General features: G+C 50.2%; 1 protein-coding gene across 1 annotated transcript in view; it reads left to right on the forward strand.

Moving 5' to 3' along the window:
* The window catches only part of garnl3 (GTPase activating Rap/RanGAP domain like 3), a gene marked incomplete at both ends in the record, with an annotated part of 61447 nt that overhangs the window by 42381 nt on the left and 4066 nt on the right, over positions 1 to 15000 (forward strand). Inside the window, 23 exon segments of the mRNA XM_084442560.1 lie at positions 292 to 356; positions 798 to 861; positions 1002 to 1028; positions 1160 to 1235; positions 1394 to 1425; positions 1427 to 1493; positions 1886 to 1989; positions 3798 to 3906; positions 4055 to 4100; positions 4323 to 4429; positions 4620 to 4735; positions 6821 to 6925; positions 7014 to 7088; positions 7380 to 7494; positions 7663 to 7689; positions 8351 to 8455; positions 9955 to 10071; positions 10885 to 11051; positions 11140 to 11298; positions 11768 to 11834; positions 12019 to 12126; positions 13263 to 13381; positions 13990 to 14125. Of these exon segments, the coding sequence (XP_084298686.1) occupies positions 292 to 356; positions 798 to 861; positions 1002 to 1028; positions 1160 to 1235; positions 1394 to 1425; positions 1427 to 1493; positions 1886 to 1989; positions 3798 to 3906; positions 4055 to 4100; positions 4323 to 4429; positions 4620 to 4735; positions 6821 to 6925; positions 7014 to 7088; positions 7380 to 7494; positions 7663 to 7689; positions 8351 to 8455; positions 9955 to 10071; positions 10885 to 11051; positions 11140 to 11298; positions 11768 to 11834; positions 12019 to 12126; positions 13263 to 13381; positions 13990 to 14125 (2113 nt within the window).

Consider the following 15000-nt stretch of genomic DNA (forward strand, 5'->3'; position numbering starts at 1 on the left):
TCTTTCTCTCTCTCTCTCTCTCTCTCTCCCTCTCTCCCCCTCTCTCTCTCTCTCCCTCTCTCCCCCTCTCTCTCTCTCTCCCTCTCTCTCTCCCTCTCTCTCTCTCTCTCTCTCTCTCTCTCCCTCTCTCTCTCTCCCTCTCTCCCCCTCTCTCTCTCTCTCTCTCTCCTCTCTCTCTCTCTCTCTCCCTCTCTCTCTCTCCCCCTCTCTCTCTCTCCCTCTCTCTCTCTCTCTCTCTCTCTCTCCCCCTCTCTCTCTCTCTCTCTCTCTCTCTCTCTCTCTCTCTCTCAGGGCACCCTGAAGATCAGCTTGCCCTACAGCCCCACCAAAACACTATCAGTCAAATCCATCCTAAGGTGAGGAGGTCTGCTTCCCTGCTGCTTTCCGTCCGTCTGTATGTAGGTACATTGATAAATGTCAACCATTTATCTCCAAGATAAGGGTGATCACCATTCTCCCCGAGGGAGACCAGCGAGTGTCTGTCCCTTATCTTCTGGAGTTGACATTCATCAATGTACCCTTTATACAGACAGCCGGGATGTACAGCATGTACTCCATAATCTGTAGCCTTGATCTGCTGATGTACTTATGAAATTATCCCCTTGCGTATTCTGGTGGAGTTTTGATTCAATGTCTCCTCTCCTTCCTTCGCTCGCACCCTCTCTCCGAATCCCTCCCCTGCCTCTCTCTCTCTCTCTCTCTCTCTCTCTCTCTCTCTCTCTCCTCCTCCTCCCTGCCCCTCTCTCCCTCCCCCGTCCCTTCCCTGTCCCTCTCACCCCCCCCACCCCCCACCCCAGTGCTATGAACATGGACAGGTTCGAGAAAGGCCCAAGAGAGATACTCAACCCAGAGATCCAAAAGGTGAGAGAACATACAGTATTCAGTCTCTCTGTGTGTGTGTATTAAGACTGCTTATTGAGACTGACATACACACAGTATCCATGGCCTAGTGTGTGTGTGTGTGTGTTTATTAAGACCGACATGTATGATTTCCTATACAGGACTTACTGGTGTTGGAAGAGCAAGAGGTGTGTATCTGTTTCAGAATCTTTCTCTCTCTCTCTCCCTTCCTCACACACACACACACACACAAACACACTGCAATGACCGCCGTAGGAATATTGGATAGCATCTCGTCTAATCATCTTTGGTCGTGCAGGGTTCTGTCAATTTTAAATTTGGCGTGCTCTACGCCCGAGACGGACAGCTCACAGACGACGAGATGTTCAGTAATGGTGAGTGTCCCGCCGCTTTGATTCAAGGCACGTCTCTCTGGGCAATCTGTCCATCTGTTCCTTCCAAACGCTGTCTGCATCCAGCCAACGCTCCTCTGTGTGTGTGTGTGTGTGTGTGTGTGTGTGTGTGTGTGTGTGTGTGTGTGTGTGTCCTCCAGAGACAGGCAGTGAGAGCTTCGATAAGTTCCTGAAACCTGCTCGGAGACACTATATCTCTACAGGGCTGGGCCGGCTACAGAGGAGGATTAGACACCAAGAGTAAGACCACGCCTACACTTCCCTCTTCTCTCTCTTCTTCTCTCTCTCTCTTCTCTCTCTCTCTCTCTTCCTCTCTCTCTGTCCTCTCTCTCTATCCCTCCTACTTTTCGACTGATTGTTTACATTTTCCCCCCTCATTTACTGATATACAGTAACCCTCCCCCTCTCTCTCTCTCTCTCTTCCTCTCTCTCTCTCTCTTAATCCCCTCTCTTTCTCTCTCTCTCTCTCTATCTTCCTCTCTCTCTCTCTCTCTCTCTCTCTCTCTTCCTCTCTCTCTCTCTCTCTCTCTCTCTCTCTTCCTCTCTCTCTCTCTCTCTCTCTCTTCCTCTCTCTCTCTTCCTCTCTCTCTCTCTCTCTCTCTCTCTCTTCCTCTCTCTCTCACTCTCTCCAGATGACACTACAGGAATGAACTCCATCTACACTGTGTACCAGGGCCATGAGCTGATGTTCCACGTCTCCACCATGCTGCCCTACTCTAAGGAGAACAAGCAGCAGGTGTGTGTGTGTGCGTGTGCGCGTGTGTGTGTGTGTGTACATCCTCATTAGTGTGAACAGCAGACACAGCCAGTAGCACCAAGATGAATAAGTCTCTATCCGTGTGTAGATCAGGCTGGAGGAAAAAGAGAGAGGTGGAAAGGGGGGGGGGGGGGGGGGTGCTTTGTCGTTTTGCGCTGAGGGCCGCCCGTCTCTCTCTCTCTCTCTCTCTCTCTCTCTCTCTCTCTCCATGGAGTCAGACCAACAGGCTATATATAACCTCCTCCTCCTCTGCTCACTGCTCACTTCTGTCTTACTTTCATCTTCTCTCCATCTTTCTCTTCTCTCTCTCTCTCTCCGTCCCCCCCCCCCCCCCCCCCGCAGGTATGACCCTGCCCCCCTCTCTCCGTCTCACCCTTGCTTCCCTCCTCATCCTCCCCTCTCCCTCTCTCTCTCTCTCCTTACATCCCACGTCTCTCTCCCTCTCCTCTCTCCATCAGATAGCTTACCTCCAGACACGGAGACGTCCTCTTTGTGTTCCATCAGAGACATGACAGGCTGTTTATCTGCTCAAGGTCAGGGCTGTTGAGATGCCGAAGAGTCATCCGTCTCTATCTCCGTCCTCACTCCTTCCCTCTCGGCCAGGGGAGGGATACCAGGCGCCTCTCTCTTACCGCCGAGTCGGGGAGAGACCTGCTGTGTGACACGCACGCACTCACACATAATAGATGGGGATAGAGGAGGAGATTAAAGGAAGAATCAACAGTTACAGTAGAAATCCTTTCAGGAATGTCTAATGTGCGTGTGCGTTTGTGTGTGTGTGCGTGTGTGTGTGTGCGCGGGTGTGTGTGTGTGTGTGTGCGCGTGCGTGCCTGTGTGTGATTCCTTCTTGAAGAGCCTCCACCATTCCTAATGAATACAAACGCATTCCACTCACAAGCCCGCCAGTCAAGTGTGTTTGTGTGCGGCGCGCATGTGTTACGTGACGTGTGTGCGTGCGTGCGTGCGTGTGTGTCTGTGTTTGTCTGCGCCCAATAATCTTGATGGGAAAGTATCCATCCACCTGATTAATGGCTCAGTATAACTGGATTTGTAGCCTGTTTGGGCTTAACCGCGTCTGGGGCACCAAAACAGCTGCCTGGAAGAGAGTGAGCCTGAGGAGGAGAAGAGAGAATAGAACAGGTTTATTCGCCATGTTTAACAAGTACGGGTGGAGGTACATTGGAATTCTAGTAATCGCTTGTCCTTCCAGTATCTTATCAGCGCTAATCAGTTGCTCATTCCAGTCCCAGGTACTCAGCTAGACGAGGGGCGCGGGGGTGGGTGGAAGAGAGGGAGGGAGGGGCGGATGAGGGTGGGAGGGTGGTGAAGGGAAGAGATGGATGGATGGATGAGAGAGGGGGATGAGAAATTGGAGGGGGGGGTGGGTGGAAGAGAAAGAGAAGGATGGTGGGGCCGATGACTGAAAGGGAAGTGCAGCGTCTCCCATAGCCCCAGATGGAAGTGTTCTAATCACACACACACACACACACACACACGGTTGAAAATTACTCCGATAATCAGCGGAAGCGTTGAGGTTATCTGCAATATGTAACTCTGCTCATGCTTTAATTGTGTTTGGCCACAATCTCCTCATCAGCAGTCTAACCTGCAATCAGACAGGTTTCATCTTGTCTTATCCCTCTCTCTCTCTCTCTCTCTCTCTTCTCTCGTTTCCTCACCTCCCATCTCCACTCTCCTCCTTTTGTCTCCGACCCTCCCTCTCCCCTGCTCTCCGACCCTCCTCTCTCTGCCTCTCTCCTCTCCTCCTCTCTCCTCTCCTCACTCAGGTGGAAAGAAAGAGACACATTGGGAATGACATCGTCACCATAGTGTTCCAGGAGGGTGATGACGCCTCGCCATCCTTCAAACCATCCATGATCCGCTCACACTTCACACGTATCCTTCATCTGGACGATGATGATGATGATGATGATGACGACTATGTTGACAATGACTACGATGACAATAATGATGACAATGATGATTATTATGATTATGACGGTGATTCTGATTATGGCTTATGGCTCCCTAACGTCCCGGGCAGATATTTTTGCGTTAGTCAGATACAACCGTCAGAATGACAGCTACAGGTGAGTGTGACGTCCTCTTTGAACCGCAGTCTGCGGTCGCGAAATTCGCGTTTGTGAGAAAGGAGAATGTCCAGAGACTTACAGTATGCTGTGTTTGTTACCTGCTACACGTATGTGAGAGAGAGGCGTGTTAAAGGATATCTTTACCCTCCGTAATGTTTCTCATGTGCGGTATGTGACTCGCTGGTACGTGAGTATAACGTCTCTCTGTATGTGTCCCAGGCTGAAGATCTTCTCCGAGGAGAGTGTTCCTCTGTTCGGACCCCCTCTCCCCTCCTCACCTGTGTTTACAGACCACCAGGAATTCAGGGACTTTTTGTTAGTGAAACGTAAGGGCGCCACTGAGGACTGAGTTATACTGGTTTATATCAACACTGTTCAGCTGACATCAACTGACATTTCCCCTGACTCCGTCTCCCTCTCTCACCTTCTGTCTCTCGCTCTGTCATTCTCTCTCTCCCTCCATCGCTCGCTCCCTATTCCTCTCTCTCTCTCTCCCTCCCTCCTTCTCTCCTGCAGTAATTAACGGGGAGAAAGCCACCCTGGAGACCCCAACGTTTTCTCAGAAGCGTCAGAGGACCCTGGACATGCTGATCCGGTCGCTCTACCAGGACCTCATCCCAGACCTCCACAAGGTAAAGGCCGTCTACTCTCGCTCCAGGCCGAGCCCAGGCCTAGCCCGAACCCTAACCCTCAGCTCCAGCGCCGGTCTAAACTAACCCGCCCTAACCCAGGCCGGTTCTAGCCCAGATCAAGTCCAGTTCAAATGTAATCTGGACGGGTCTGGCCTGAACTGATCTCGTTTGGTTTGCCCTGGTCTAGGTCTTGCGTGTACTTTTCTGGTCTTGTCTTGCTCTTGGTCCTTATAAACCCTCTGTCCAGCCACTCTACTCTACTCTACTTTACTCTACTCTACTCTACTCTGCTCTGCTCTGCTCTGCTCTACTCTACTCTACTCTACTCTGCTCTGCTCTACTCTACTCTACTCTACTCTGCTCTACTCCACTGTGCTCTGTGCTCTGCTCTGTTCTACTCTGCTCTACTCTACTCTACTCTGCTCTAATCTACTCTACTGTTCTCTACTCTACTCTACTGTTCTCTACTCTACTCTACTCTACTGTTCTCTACTCTACTCTGCTCTACTCTGCTCTACTCTACTGTTCTCTACTCTACTCTGCTCTACTCTGCTCTACTCTGCTCTGCTCTGCTCTACTCTGCTCTACTCTGCTCTGCTCTACTCTGCTTTACTCTACTCTGCTCTACTCTGCTCTGCTCTGCTCTACTCTACTCTGCTCTACTCTGCTCTACTCTACTCTGCTCTACTCTACTATACTCTCCTCTGCTCTACTCTACTCTACTCTCCTCTCCTCTGCTCTGCTCTGCTCTGCTCTGCTCTACTCTACTCTGCTCTACTCTACTCTACTCTGCTCTGCTCTGCTCTGCTCTGCTCTACTCTACTCTACTCTGCTCTGCTCTATTCAGCCTGGCTCTGCTCTACTCTACTCTACTCTGCTCTACTCTACTCTACTCTACTCTACTCTACTCTACTCTGCTCTGCTCTGCTCTACTCTACTCTACTGTGCTCTGCTCTACTGTACTCTGCTCTACTCTACTCTACTCTACTCTACTCTACTCTGCTCTACTGTACTCTGCTCTACTCTACTCTACTCTACTCTACTCTACTCTACTGTACTCTGCTCTACTCTACTCTGCTCTGCTCTACTCTACTCTACTCTACTCTGCTCTACTGTACTCTGCTCTACTCTACTCTACTCTACTCTACTCTACTGTACTCTGCTCTACTCTACTCTACTCTGCTCTACTCTACTCTACTCTACTCTACTCTACTCTACTGTACTCTGCTCTACTCTACTCTGCTCTGCTCTGCTCTGCTCTGCTCTATTCAGCCTGGCTCTGCTCTACTCTGCTCTACTCTGCTCTACTCTACTCTGCTCTACTCTACTCTACTCTACTCTACTCTGCTCTGCTCTAATCTACTCTACTCTACTCTACTCTACTCTACTCTACTCTACTCTACTCTACTCTGCTCTACTCTACTCTACTCTACTCTACTCTGCTCTAATCTACTCTGCTCTACTCTACTCTGCTCTGCTCTACTCTGCTCTGCTCTACTCTACTCTACTCTACTCTACTCTACTGTGCTCTGCTCTGCTCTACTGTACTCTGCTCTACTCTACTCTACTCTACTCTACTCTGCTCTACTCTACTCTACTCTGCTCTACTCTACTCTGCTCTACTCTACTCTGCTCTACTCTGCTCTACTCTGCTCTATTCAGCCTGGCTCTGCTCTGCTCTTCACTAGTCTAATCTGTTCTGATCCACTGCAGTCTGCTTTTGTCTCAGCATACTGCATCACACTGGATACTGCAATGCTGTCTTTCTCTCTCTCTTCCTTCCCTTCTCTCCCTCCCTATCTCTCTCCCTCTCTCTCTTTCTTTTTCTTTCTTTCTCTCTCCCTCTCTCCGGATGACTCTTGTTTGATATCTCTCTGTCTCTCTATCTCTGTCTCTTATGCAGCCCTCCTTCCTCTGTTGTTTCTGACATGTCTCTCTCTTCTCCAGGCTGTACTGCTGCTATCTGCCCTCTGCCTGCGTCTGTCTCTGAGACCCCTTTCTGCTCTGTGTGTTTCTCTCTGCATGTGTGTGTGTGTGCGTGTGTGTGCGCTGGCCTCCCATATGTAGGTTCCCTTCTCTCCTCAGAACATGCTGAACAGGCGCTCCTTCAGCGACGTTCTCCCAGAGTCGCCCAAGTCCGCACGCAAGAAGGAGGAGGCGCGGCAGGCTGAGTTTGTCAAGATAGGGCAGGTAATCCAAACACACACACACGCACACACACACATACACATGCGCACGCGCACACACACACACCAACGTCTGTTTGTGTGTTGCCCAGGCCTTGAAGCTGAAGACCATAGTGAAAGGAGATGCTCCCACCAGTCTGGTCACCACTGGTCTGTGTAGGAAAGAGGTGAGCACGTCTGACTGGGATTACATGGGATTATTAATCTGACTGGGATTACATGGGATTATTAATCTGACACAGCCCCCGCCCCCCAGTAACAAACTCCTCAACTCTGCTCTCTAAGAGCTGCAAGAAATGTCCAGGTATACGATAATATTGACAGCTGTGTGTGTGTGTGTGTGTGTGCGTGTGTGTGTGTGTGCGTGTGTGTGTGCGTGTGTGTGTGTGTGTGTGTGTGTGTGTGTGTGTGTGTGTGTGTGTGTGTGTGTGTGTGTGTGTGTGTGTGTGTGCGCACAGCCTTGGGAGTCCCACTCCTTCTGCAGTACGTTCCCCTACGAGATCGTGTGTGCCGACTCCTGGGGTCAGTCGCTACTGGTTGCTATGGACACCGCGGGGGTCATGTTGTTGGATGGTGAGACCCTCAGAATCGTCAGAACGATGGTTTTCTTTATTCAGTCACAATCTCGTCTATCAATCGTAACTTAAACTAAATCTGAATCAATATTTTGGATTCAAACATGGAATGAGCTAGATCAAGGTGTCGAACGTGATTCTAGAACACGATTCTGTTGTGTTTCAGCTCCTGATCCTGTCCTCTCAAACACTGGTGAGTCTGACGACCTCAACTCTTTATCCACCATATCTGCTTTTACAGAAATGCTTCATCTTACCACTTTTAAAACCCTCTTCAAAGAGCCTGCCTTCTTACTCCCAAAACTCTCCGCGTCTCCGCCCAGAGTAGGTGTTCTAGCTGAGAGGGCCAGCTGCTCACTTCATCCAACTGTGGAACTCGAAATTGACAATTGTTCGGTTCCCCGCTGCTCTGAAAGCCCCACGGTGTGTTTGATTGAATCTGTCCCTACTGTGTCTGTGTCACACGGCCCCAAGCCCTGCTGTGTGCACAGCGCGCTGCGTGTTTGATTGAATCTGTGTGTGAATGTGTGTGTGTGTGTGTGCACGCGCGTGGTAATGTCCACAGATTAGTTGTAAGGGGCTTGCAGATGGCAGGAATGTCCAATGTCAAAAGCTCAGGGATTGGACAGCTTCCGTGTGGGATTGGCGGCTGCCAGTCACCATGTCTGCGGTGATTGGCAGTCGCCACACATGGAGGAGGCGCTGCTTCCTGTATCCACAGATCCAGAGCCTGGAAATTCATGTCGTTGAGATTCCCGAAGCTTGTGCATCTATTATTGTTTGTGTTCAAGGATTTGTGTGTGTGTGTGTGCGTGTGTGTGTGCGTGTGTGTGTGTGTGTGTGTGTTGTTCTAGAGCCCCCGGCGCTGCCTCCATCCCAGGTGTTTGACAGGACCATGCTGGTGAAGCAGATGCACGTTCTAGAACCTCAGGACCTTCTCATCACCAGGGCCGACAAAGGTCAGGAGAGCTCCGCCCCCTTTACCCCTCCCGTCCCGGCGTCCATTTACCCGCCCGTCCGTCTGTCCGTCCTCTGTCCGTCCGCACAGCTGTCCTCTGTGCCTCCGCCCATCCCTCCTCCGCACTATACATGCTTAGTATCCATCCATCCCTCCATCCTTAGTATGCATCCATCCCTCCATCCTTAGTATGCATCCATCCCTCCATCCTTAGTATTCATCCATCCCTCCATCCTTAGTATGCATCCATCCCTCCATGCTTAGTATCCATCCATCCCTCCATCCTTAGTATCCATCCATCCCTCCATCCTTAGTATCCATCCATCCCTCCATCCTTATCCATCCATCCCTCCATCCTTAGTATCCATCCATCCCTCCATCCTTAGTATCCATCCATCCCTCCATCCTTAGTATGCATCCATCCCTCCATGCTTAGTATCCATCCATCCCTCCATGCTTAGTATGCATCCATCCCTTCATCCTTAGTATGCATCCATCCCCATACTGTACTTGTTTACATGTTTATCCGTCGACGTACGATTGTTCCCCGTTCTTGTTCACTCTGGCAGCCTCTCTCCTCTCCACTGCTCCGGTGAACACATTGATCCCTCTCTGTGGTCTCAGGAAGCTGACCTATACACATCCAGTCCCCTGTGGAGTGTGTGTGCGTGTGTTTGTGGGGTTTGTGTGTGTGTGTGTGTGTGTGTGTGTGTGTGTGTGTGTGTGTGTGTGTGTGTGTGTGTGTGTGTGTGCAGGGGTGGTATGTGTTTGTGTGTGGGGGAGGTGGGGGTTTGTGTGTGTGAGAGGGGGGTGGAGGCGGGGGGGGGGGGGGGGGCAGGTTGTGCGTGTGTTTGTGTGTCCAGGGGGACCAGGTTGACCTATTGAGATTAACTTCCCACCGTTTTTAATGTGGAGGCTGAACAGAGCGAGAGGGAGAGGGAGAGACTCAGAACGGTTGACTGGAAAACAAATGGTTAGACCAAAAAACAGATACATATACAGACGGATGGACAGAAAGACATCCATGAGACAGACACAGACTGACAGACAGATAGCTTGTTTGAAACTGAATTCAAATCAGTAGCGTTTTAGACAAGAAAACTATTGTCACACACGCACACACACGTGTGTGCGTGTGTGCGTGTGTGCGTGTGTGTGTGGTGTGTGTGTGTGTGCATGTGCATGTTTGTGTTTGCATGTTGGGGCTCTAATTGAGAGAGAGTAACATTAATCTCATACACAGCAGGAAAGCCTTCTGTTAGCCTTGTCACAGTTTCACAGGACTGGCTGCCATGGGTGCTAATTGAAACAAGCTGACTGATGAAGAATAATTAATAATAATTAACAACAGCAAATGACTGTAATGTAATGGCATGTAATAATAATAATAATAATAATAATAATAAATAAGAAGATCTTTAGACGAACATGCCCATTAGAGACCAGGATGTGGATACAAGTACGTCGTTGCTGATTGGTCGCGTGTGTCTTCCCTCTCAGGGAAAGACGCCCGTCTCTATGTGTTCAGACTGAGCACGCTCAAAAGAGGCCTCGAGGAGAGGCAGCTGGTCAGGAGCAAGTGTGACAGCCGGGAGAACAAGCTGGAGAAGACTAAAGGTAACACACACACACACACACACACACACACATGAGCCCACTCCCAGACTCAGTGCTATTTCGCTGAGACACCGTAGCCTCGAGAGTTTCCTGGCCAAAGCCACAGCATTGATCTGTGGTAGTCCAGCGAGAAGCAGGCTGTCCTGGAGTTAATACCCTGTACACTACACCGTACTGGACGACAGCCCGCACCTCTCTCTCTCTCTCTCTCTCTCTCTCTCTCTCTCTCTCACTCTGTCTTTCTGTGTGTGTCTCTCTCTCTCTCTCTGTCTCTCTCTCTCACTCTGTCTTTCTGTGTCTCTCTCTCTCTCTCTCTCTCTCTCTTTCTTTCTGTGTGTGCCTCTCTCTCTCTCTCTCTCTCTCTCACTCTGTCTTTCTGTGTGTGTCTCTCTCTCTCTCACTCTGTCTTTCTGTGTGTCTCTCTCTCTCTCTCTCTCTCTCTCTGTCTTTCTGTGTGTGTCTCTCTCTCTCTCTCTGTCTTTCTGTGTGTGTCTCTCTCTCTCTCTCTCTCACTCTCTCTCTCTCACTCTGTCTTTCTGTGTGTCTCTCTCTCTCTTACTCTGTCTTTCTGTGTGTGTCTCTCTCTTACTCTCTTTCACTCTGTCTCTGTCTCTCTCTTACTCTGTCTCTCTCACTCACTCTCTCTTTCTTTCTTTCTTTCTCTCACTCTGTCTTTCTGTCTCTCTCTCTCTCTCTTACTCTGTCTCTCTCTCACTCACTCACTCACTCACTCACTCACTCACTCTCTCTTTCTTTCTCTCTCTCTATTTCTGTCTCTCTCTCTCTCTCCATCTGCTGCTCCTTCCACCCCAGGATGTCATCTCTACTCCATAAACACCCACCACGGGGCGGAGCTGCGCATCGTGGCGGCCATCAGGAACAAGCTCCTCCTCATCACCAGGAAACAGCCCCGCCCTGACGGGCTCAGTGCCATCGCCGTGGGAACAGACTCGCCTGTCGAGGAGTTCCAGTACATACGGGTATACACAGAGTCTGAACCTAACACACACACACACACACAGCGTCCGATACGTGTGTTATTGATTCTCTGGCCCCTCCCCTCTGCAGGAGATCTGCCTGTGTGACCCTCCGGTTGTCATGGCGCTGGTCGACGGGCCGACAGGGGAGAACGACAACATGATCTGCGTGGCGTACAAACACCAGTTTGACCTGATCAACGAGAGCACTGGGGACGCCTACCGCCTGCACCACATAGACGCCAACCGGGTCAGACACACACCACACACACACACACTACTGTCTACACACACACACACACACACACACACACACACACACACACTATCCTGCCTGTCATTTACCTGTAGTTCACCAGGCTGGTTGACTTGGTAAACATTCTCATTCACCAGGCCGCTGGTAGAACAGCTGTTCTAACAAACCTGTCTTCACAGTTCTTGTATGGGTGGGTCCTTCTAGCATGACCAGCTAACAGCACCGCCAGGATCAACGCACTGACTTTGATTACACCCACCTAATATATCTGACTGCCACATAAATGTCATATAACGAATTCTATATATAACATATATATTATAATTATATAGAACTTCACCAATTACCGTACCTGTGCTGATTAGCGCGCACATGACGTCACCATAACGGCGTGAAATCACTAAAGGTTCCCTCGGTCCCGTGTTCGGCGCGTCGAGTGACGCCGTCCATGTTTGTTCCACAGGCCAACTTCGTGGCAGCCATCGACGTGTATGAGGATGGGGAGGCCGGACTGCTGCTGTGCTACAACTGTGAGCAGCCGTAGTAAAAACACCGGCTATAGAATGCCTGCTAATGACTTGAAACGTCAGCAGAGAATTGCTGCAGTTTGATACATTTTTACCGTTGGATATGATGTCTTGGGCAGTTATTACATTACTGTAACAGGTGCTGTAGGCAGATGTCTGACCTGACCCGCCTTCCTCTCCCGTCCAGATAGCTGTTATTATAAGAAGGTGTGTCCGTTCAGCGGCTCCACCCCCATGATCCAGTCCAACGCCTCCGACTTCCACTTCAGCTGGAACCAGATGCCCAACGCCATCGGTGGGTAGCCAACGGCAACCGGGCCGCGCCGCGGTAACGGCTGCGTCGATCGGTGGGGCCCGTGGTGCGGCCATTGACCGTGTTAGCGGGGAGGGGAGATGATTGTCGGTGCGTGCGTGCGTGTGAAAAAGCGGAGACATTTTCCTGGTGTGCTGAGATGACTTCACTGCTCCCCCAGGAGGGCTCGGTGTTGTAGCAGGAGCTCGGAGGCTGTAGTGTTGATGCAGCTGCACCTGTAGTCTCCCACAGTCCCACTTCAGATGTGTAGCTTATAAAGGCTTCATTAGGCCTTCGTTACGCCTTCATAAAGCCAGTATAAGCACTACATACACGTGTCACAGAGCATCTATAATATAAGTCATACTTCATCAATGTGGCACGGCTTTGTGACATAACCACCAATGTCAAATGTGACATAACGCTGTGAACCCTTGGCTCTTTGCTTTCTGTTCGCCAGAGCATTCTCTATGAGCCTGTTAAGTGCTTACTGTGCTTTGTTATATGATTCACTTAAATATCATATTAGAGACTACAGGGATAGCTAACACATAATGGCCTACCATGTAGGCAACTTCTCTGTAACTATTTGTGCACTCAACTGTTAGTCATGTCTCTCTTATGAAGTATCAGCCCATGTTTACTGCTCTGTATATGTTCTTAGCCAATAGACAAACATTTTCAGCTTGCTCAATCGTCTCGTTGAGAGAGGTCAGGGAAGAATTTTTACAGCTCACTTTTCTGGCCCCCGGGTGTAACTGTTTTTTTTTTTCTTCCCTCTGGAATATGTAGGGGTGGGACCTATGCCCCCCCCATTGCTCTCTGTGCGCATTGTGTATGAAATGGCTATACAAATAAAGTTTGATTTGATTTGATTTGAACCTTTTATAAACCACGACATACAAATAGATCCTTTGTGACACGTTTATGTAGTGCTTACAGTCTTACAGGCTTTATGAAGGCTCAGTGAATCATTAATAAGCGTCACTTCATCTAAAGTGGGACCTTTCTGACGGTTGATTCTTCATATTGTCATCATCAGTAAATAATTCCTAAGCCATGTTGTATGTACAGTATAGGCCTATGTACATTACATGTAACTATAATATGACCCGTAACAGATGATGTTGTTGTTGTAGTTTGTGCATTCCCCTACATCCTGGCTTTCACAACGGACTCCATCGAGATCCGGCTGGTTGTCAACGGCAACCTGGTGTACACGGCCGTGGTTCCGGAGCTACAGCTGACCGCGTCCAGGGTGAGGAAGACCGACAAGTTACCACGACAACCGCACAGCGCAGTACATACGGCCTGACCGGACAGACATACGGGCACTACCGTATACTACCTAGCAGACTACCTCCGGCTAAGAATAGAATAGAGTAGAAAATAAATCAAGTAGCTCTGTGTGTATCGGAATAGAATAGACCTCAAGCTTCTAGTGTGGTCCTGGTGTAGATCGCCAAGCCTGGCGCTGGGGTGTGGAGGCCCCAGCGTTCTCTGCAATCTCCCCTCAATCAGTCCTTATTAGCCCACGGGGAAATTAGCTTAGCAATCAGGCAGCAACAGCAGCATGCAGAGCAACAGGAATAGAGTCATCATGAATCACACACAAGCAGGGATCCCACCCAGACCAAGCCGCAGAGAAGCCTCGCACAACACTCCGACATGCCGCAGCACGATTTCTGTCTGCGCGTCTGTAGGCCTACACAATGTGAATACAGTCTATGAAATTGCCAACTAGCTACTCTCTGCTCTCTCTCTACTCTCTCTCTCCCTCTCTCTCTATCTCTTCCCTTTCTCCCTCTCTCATCCCTCCGTCCCTCTCCATCTGTCCCTCTTCACCCCCCACCTCCTCTCCCACAGTCGGACATCTACTTCGTGTCGTCCGCTCCGGTCAACTCCGCCTCCAACTGCAGCTCTAGGGACACCAGCTCCCAGAGTTCCCCTCAAACGCCCACCGGATACGAGATGCCCATGTTCCCTTCGCCCCTCGGTGACGGTAAGACAGCCCTAGCAACGACCCTTCACCCCGCCTCCCTGTTGGTCAGCCAGACAGCTCAGAGGAAGACGCCCACGTCGGAGTAGCCTTTATGAGAATGTCCGTGTTTAAAATAGCAGTTGGGCTGAAGACTCTGGAAGTGGTGTTGTCTGACTGAACAGTATATTGAACGCTTCTGTCCTGACTGGGAGTGTAGTAGCTAGCGTGGTGTGTTGAAGACACAGTAATATTTCCTACGGCAGGGCTGTTGTACCAGCCGAATGTACCTCTCTGAGGACACTCCCTACGGCGCTGGTATTACACTAGCTTAGTGTGTAGGGCACATGGACACACACACACACACACCTCCGACACCCCCAGTCAAGTGACAGAACCTCTCCAGATAGAGGAAGACCCCCTCAAGGGCAAACGATGATCAATATCAGCCCTCCCTCCCCCATCTCTCTCTCTCTCTCTCTCTCTCTCTCTCTCTCTCTCTCTCTCTCTCTTACCCTTACCCTTACACCCACCCCCCCCCCTCCATCCCCCACTCCTATGAAAGACAGGACCCTTCGTCCTCCTAATATGGCTGTCTGAGAGGGGAACATATTTATGACGGCCAAAAGCGGGAGGCTTTTTCATGACTCACCAGGGTGTCATTCAGCTGTGAGCAGACAGAGACACGGATACAAAGGCAGGCAGACAATTGGGCAGGCTTGCAGAAGAAGCAAACAGACAGTAGAAAGACAGACGGACAAACAGACAAACAGACAGACAGATAAACAGACAGATAGAGGACAGGACAGTCTGCCTGCTGGGTGTGTTTATGACATCATATGACTGACTTTGAAATGTGCAGACGAGGTAGTAGTAATCACCAGACCCTGGCGGTAAAT

The sequence above is a fragment of the Borostomias antarcticus genome (assembly GCF_949987555.1).
Source record: "Borostomias antarcticus genome assembly, chromosome: 8".
In the NCBI taxonomy this organism is placed as follows: Eukaryota; Metazoa; Chordata; class Actinopteri; order Stomiiformes; family Stomiidae; genus Borostomias; species Borostomias antarcticus.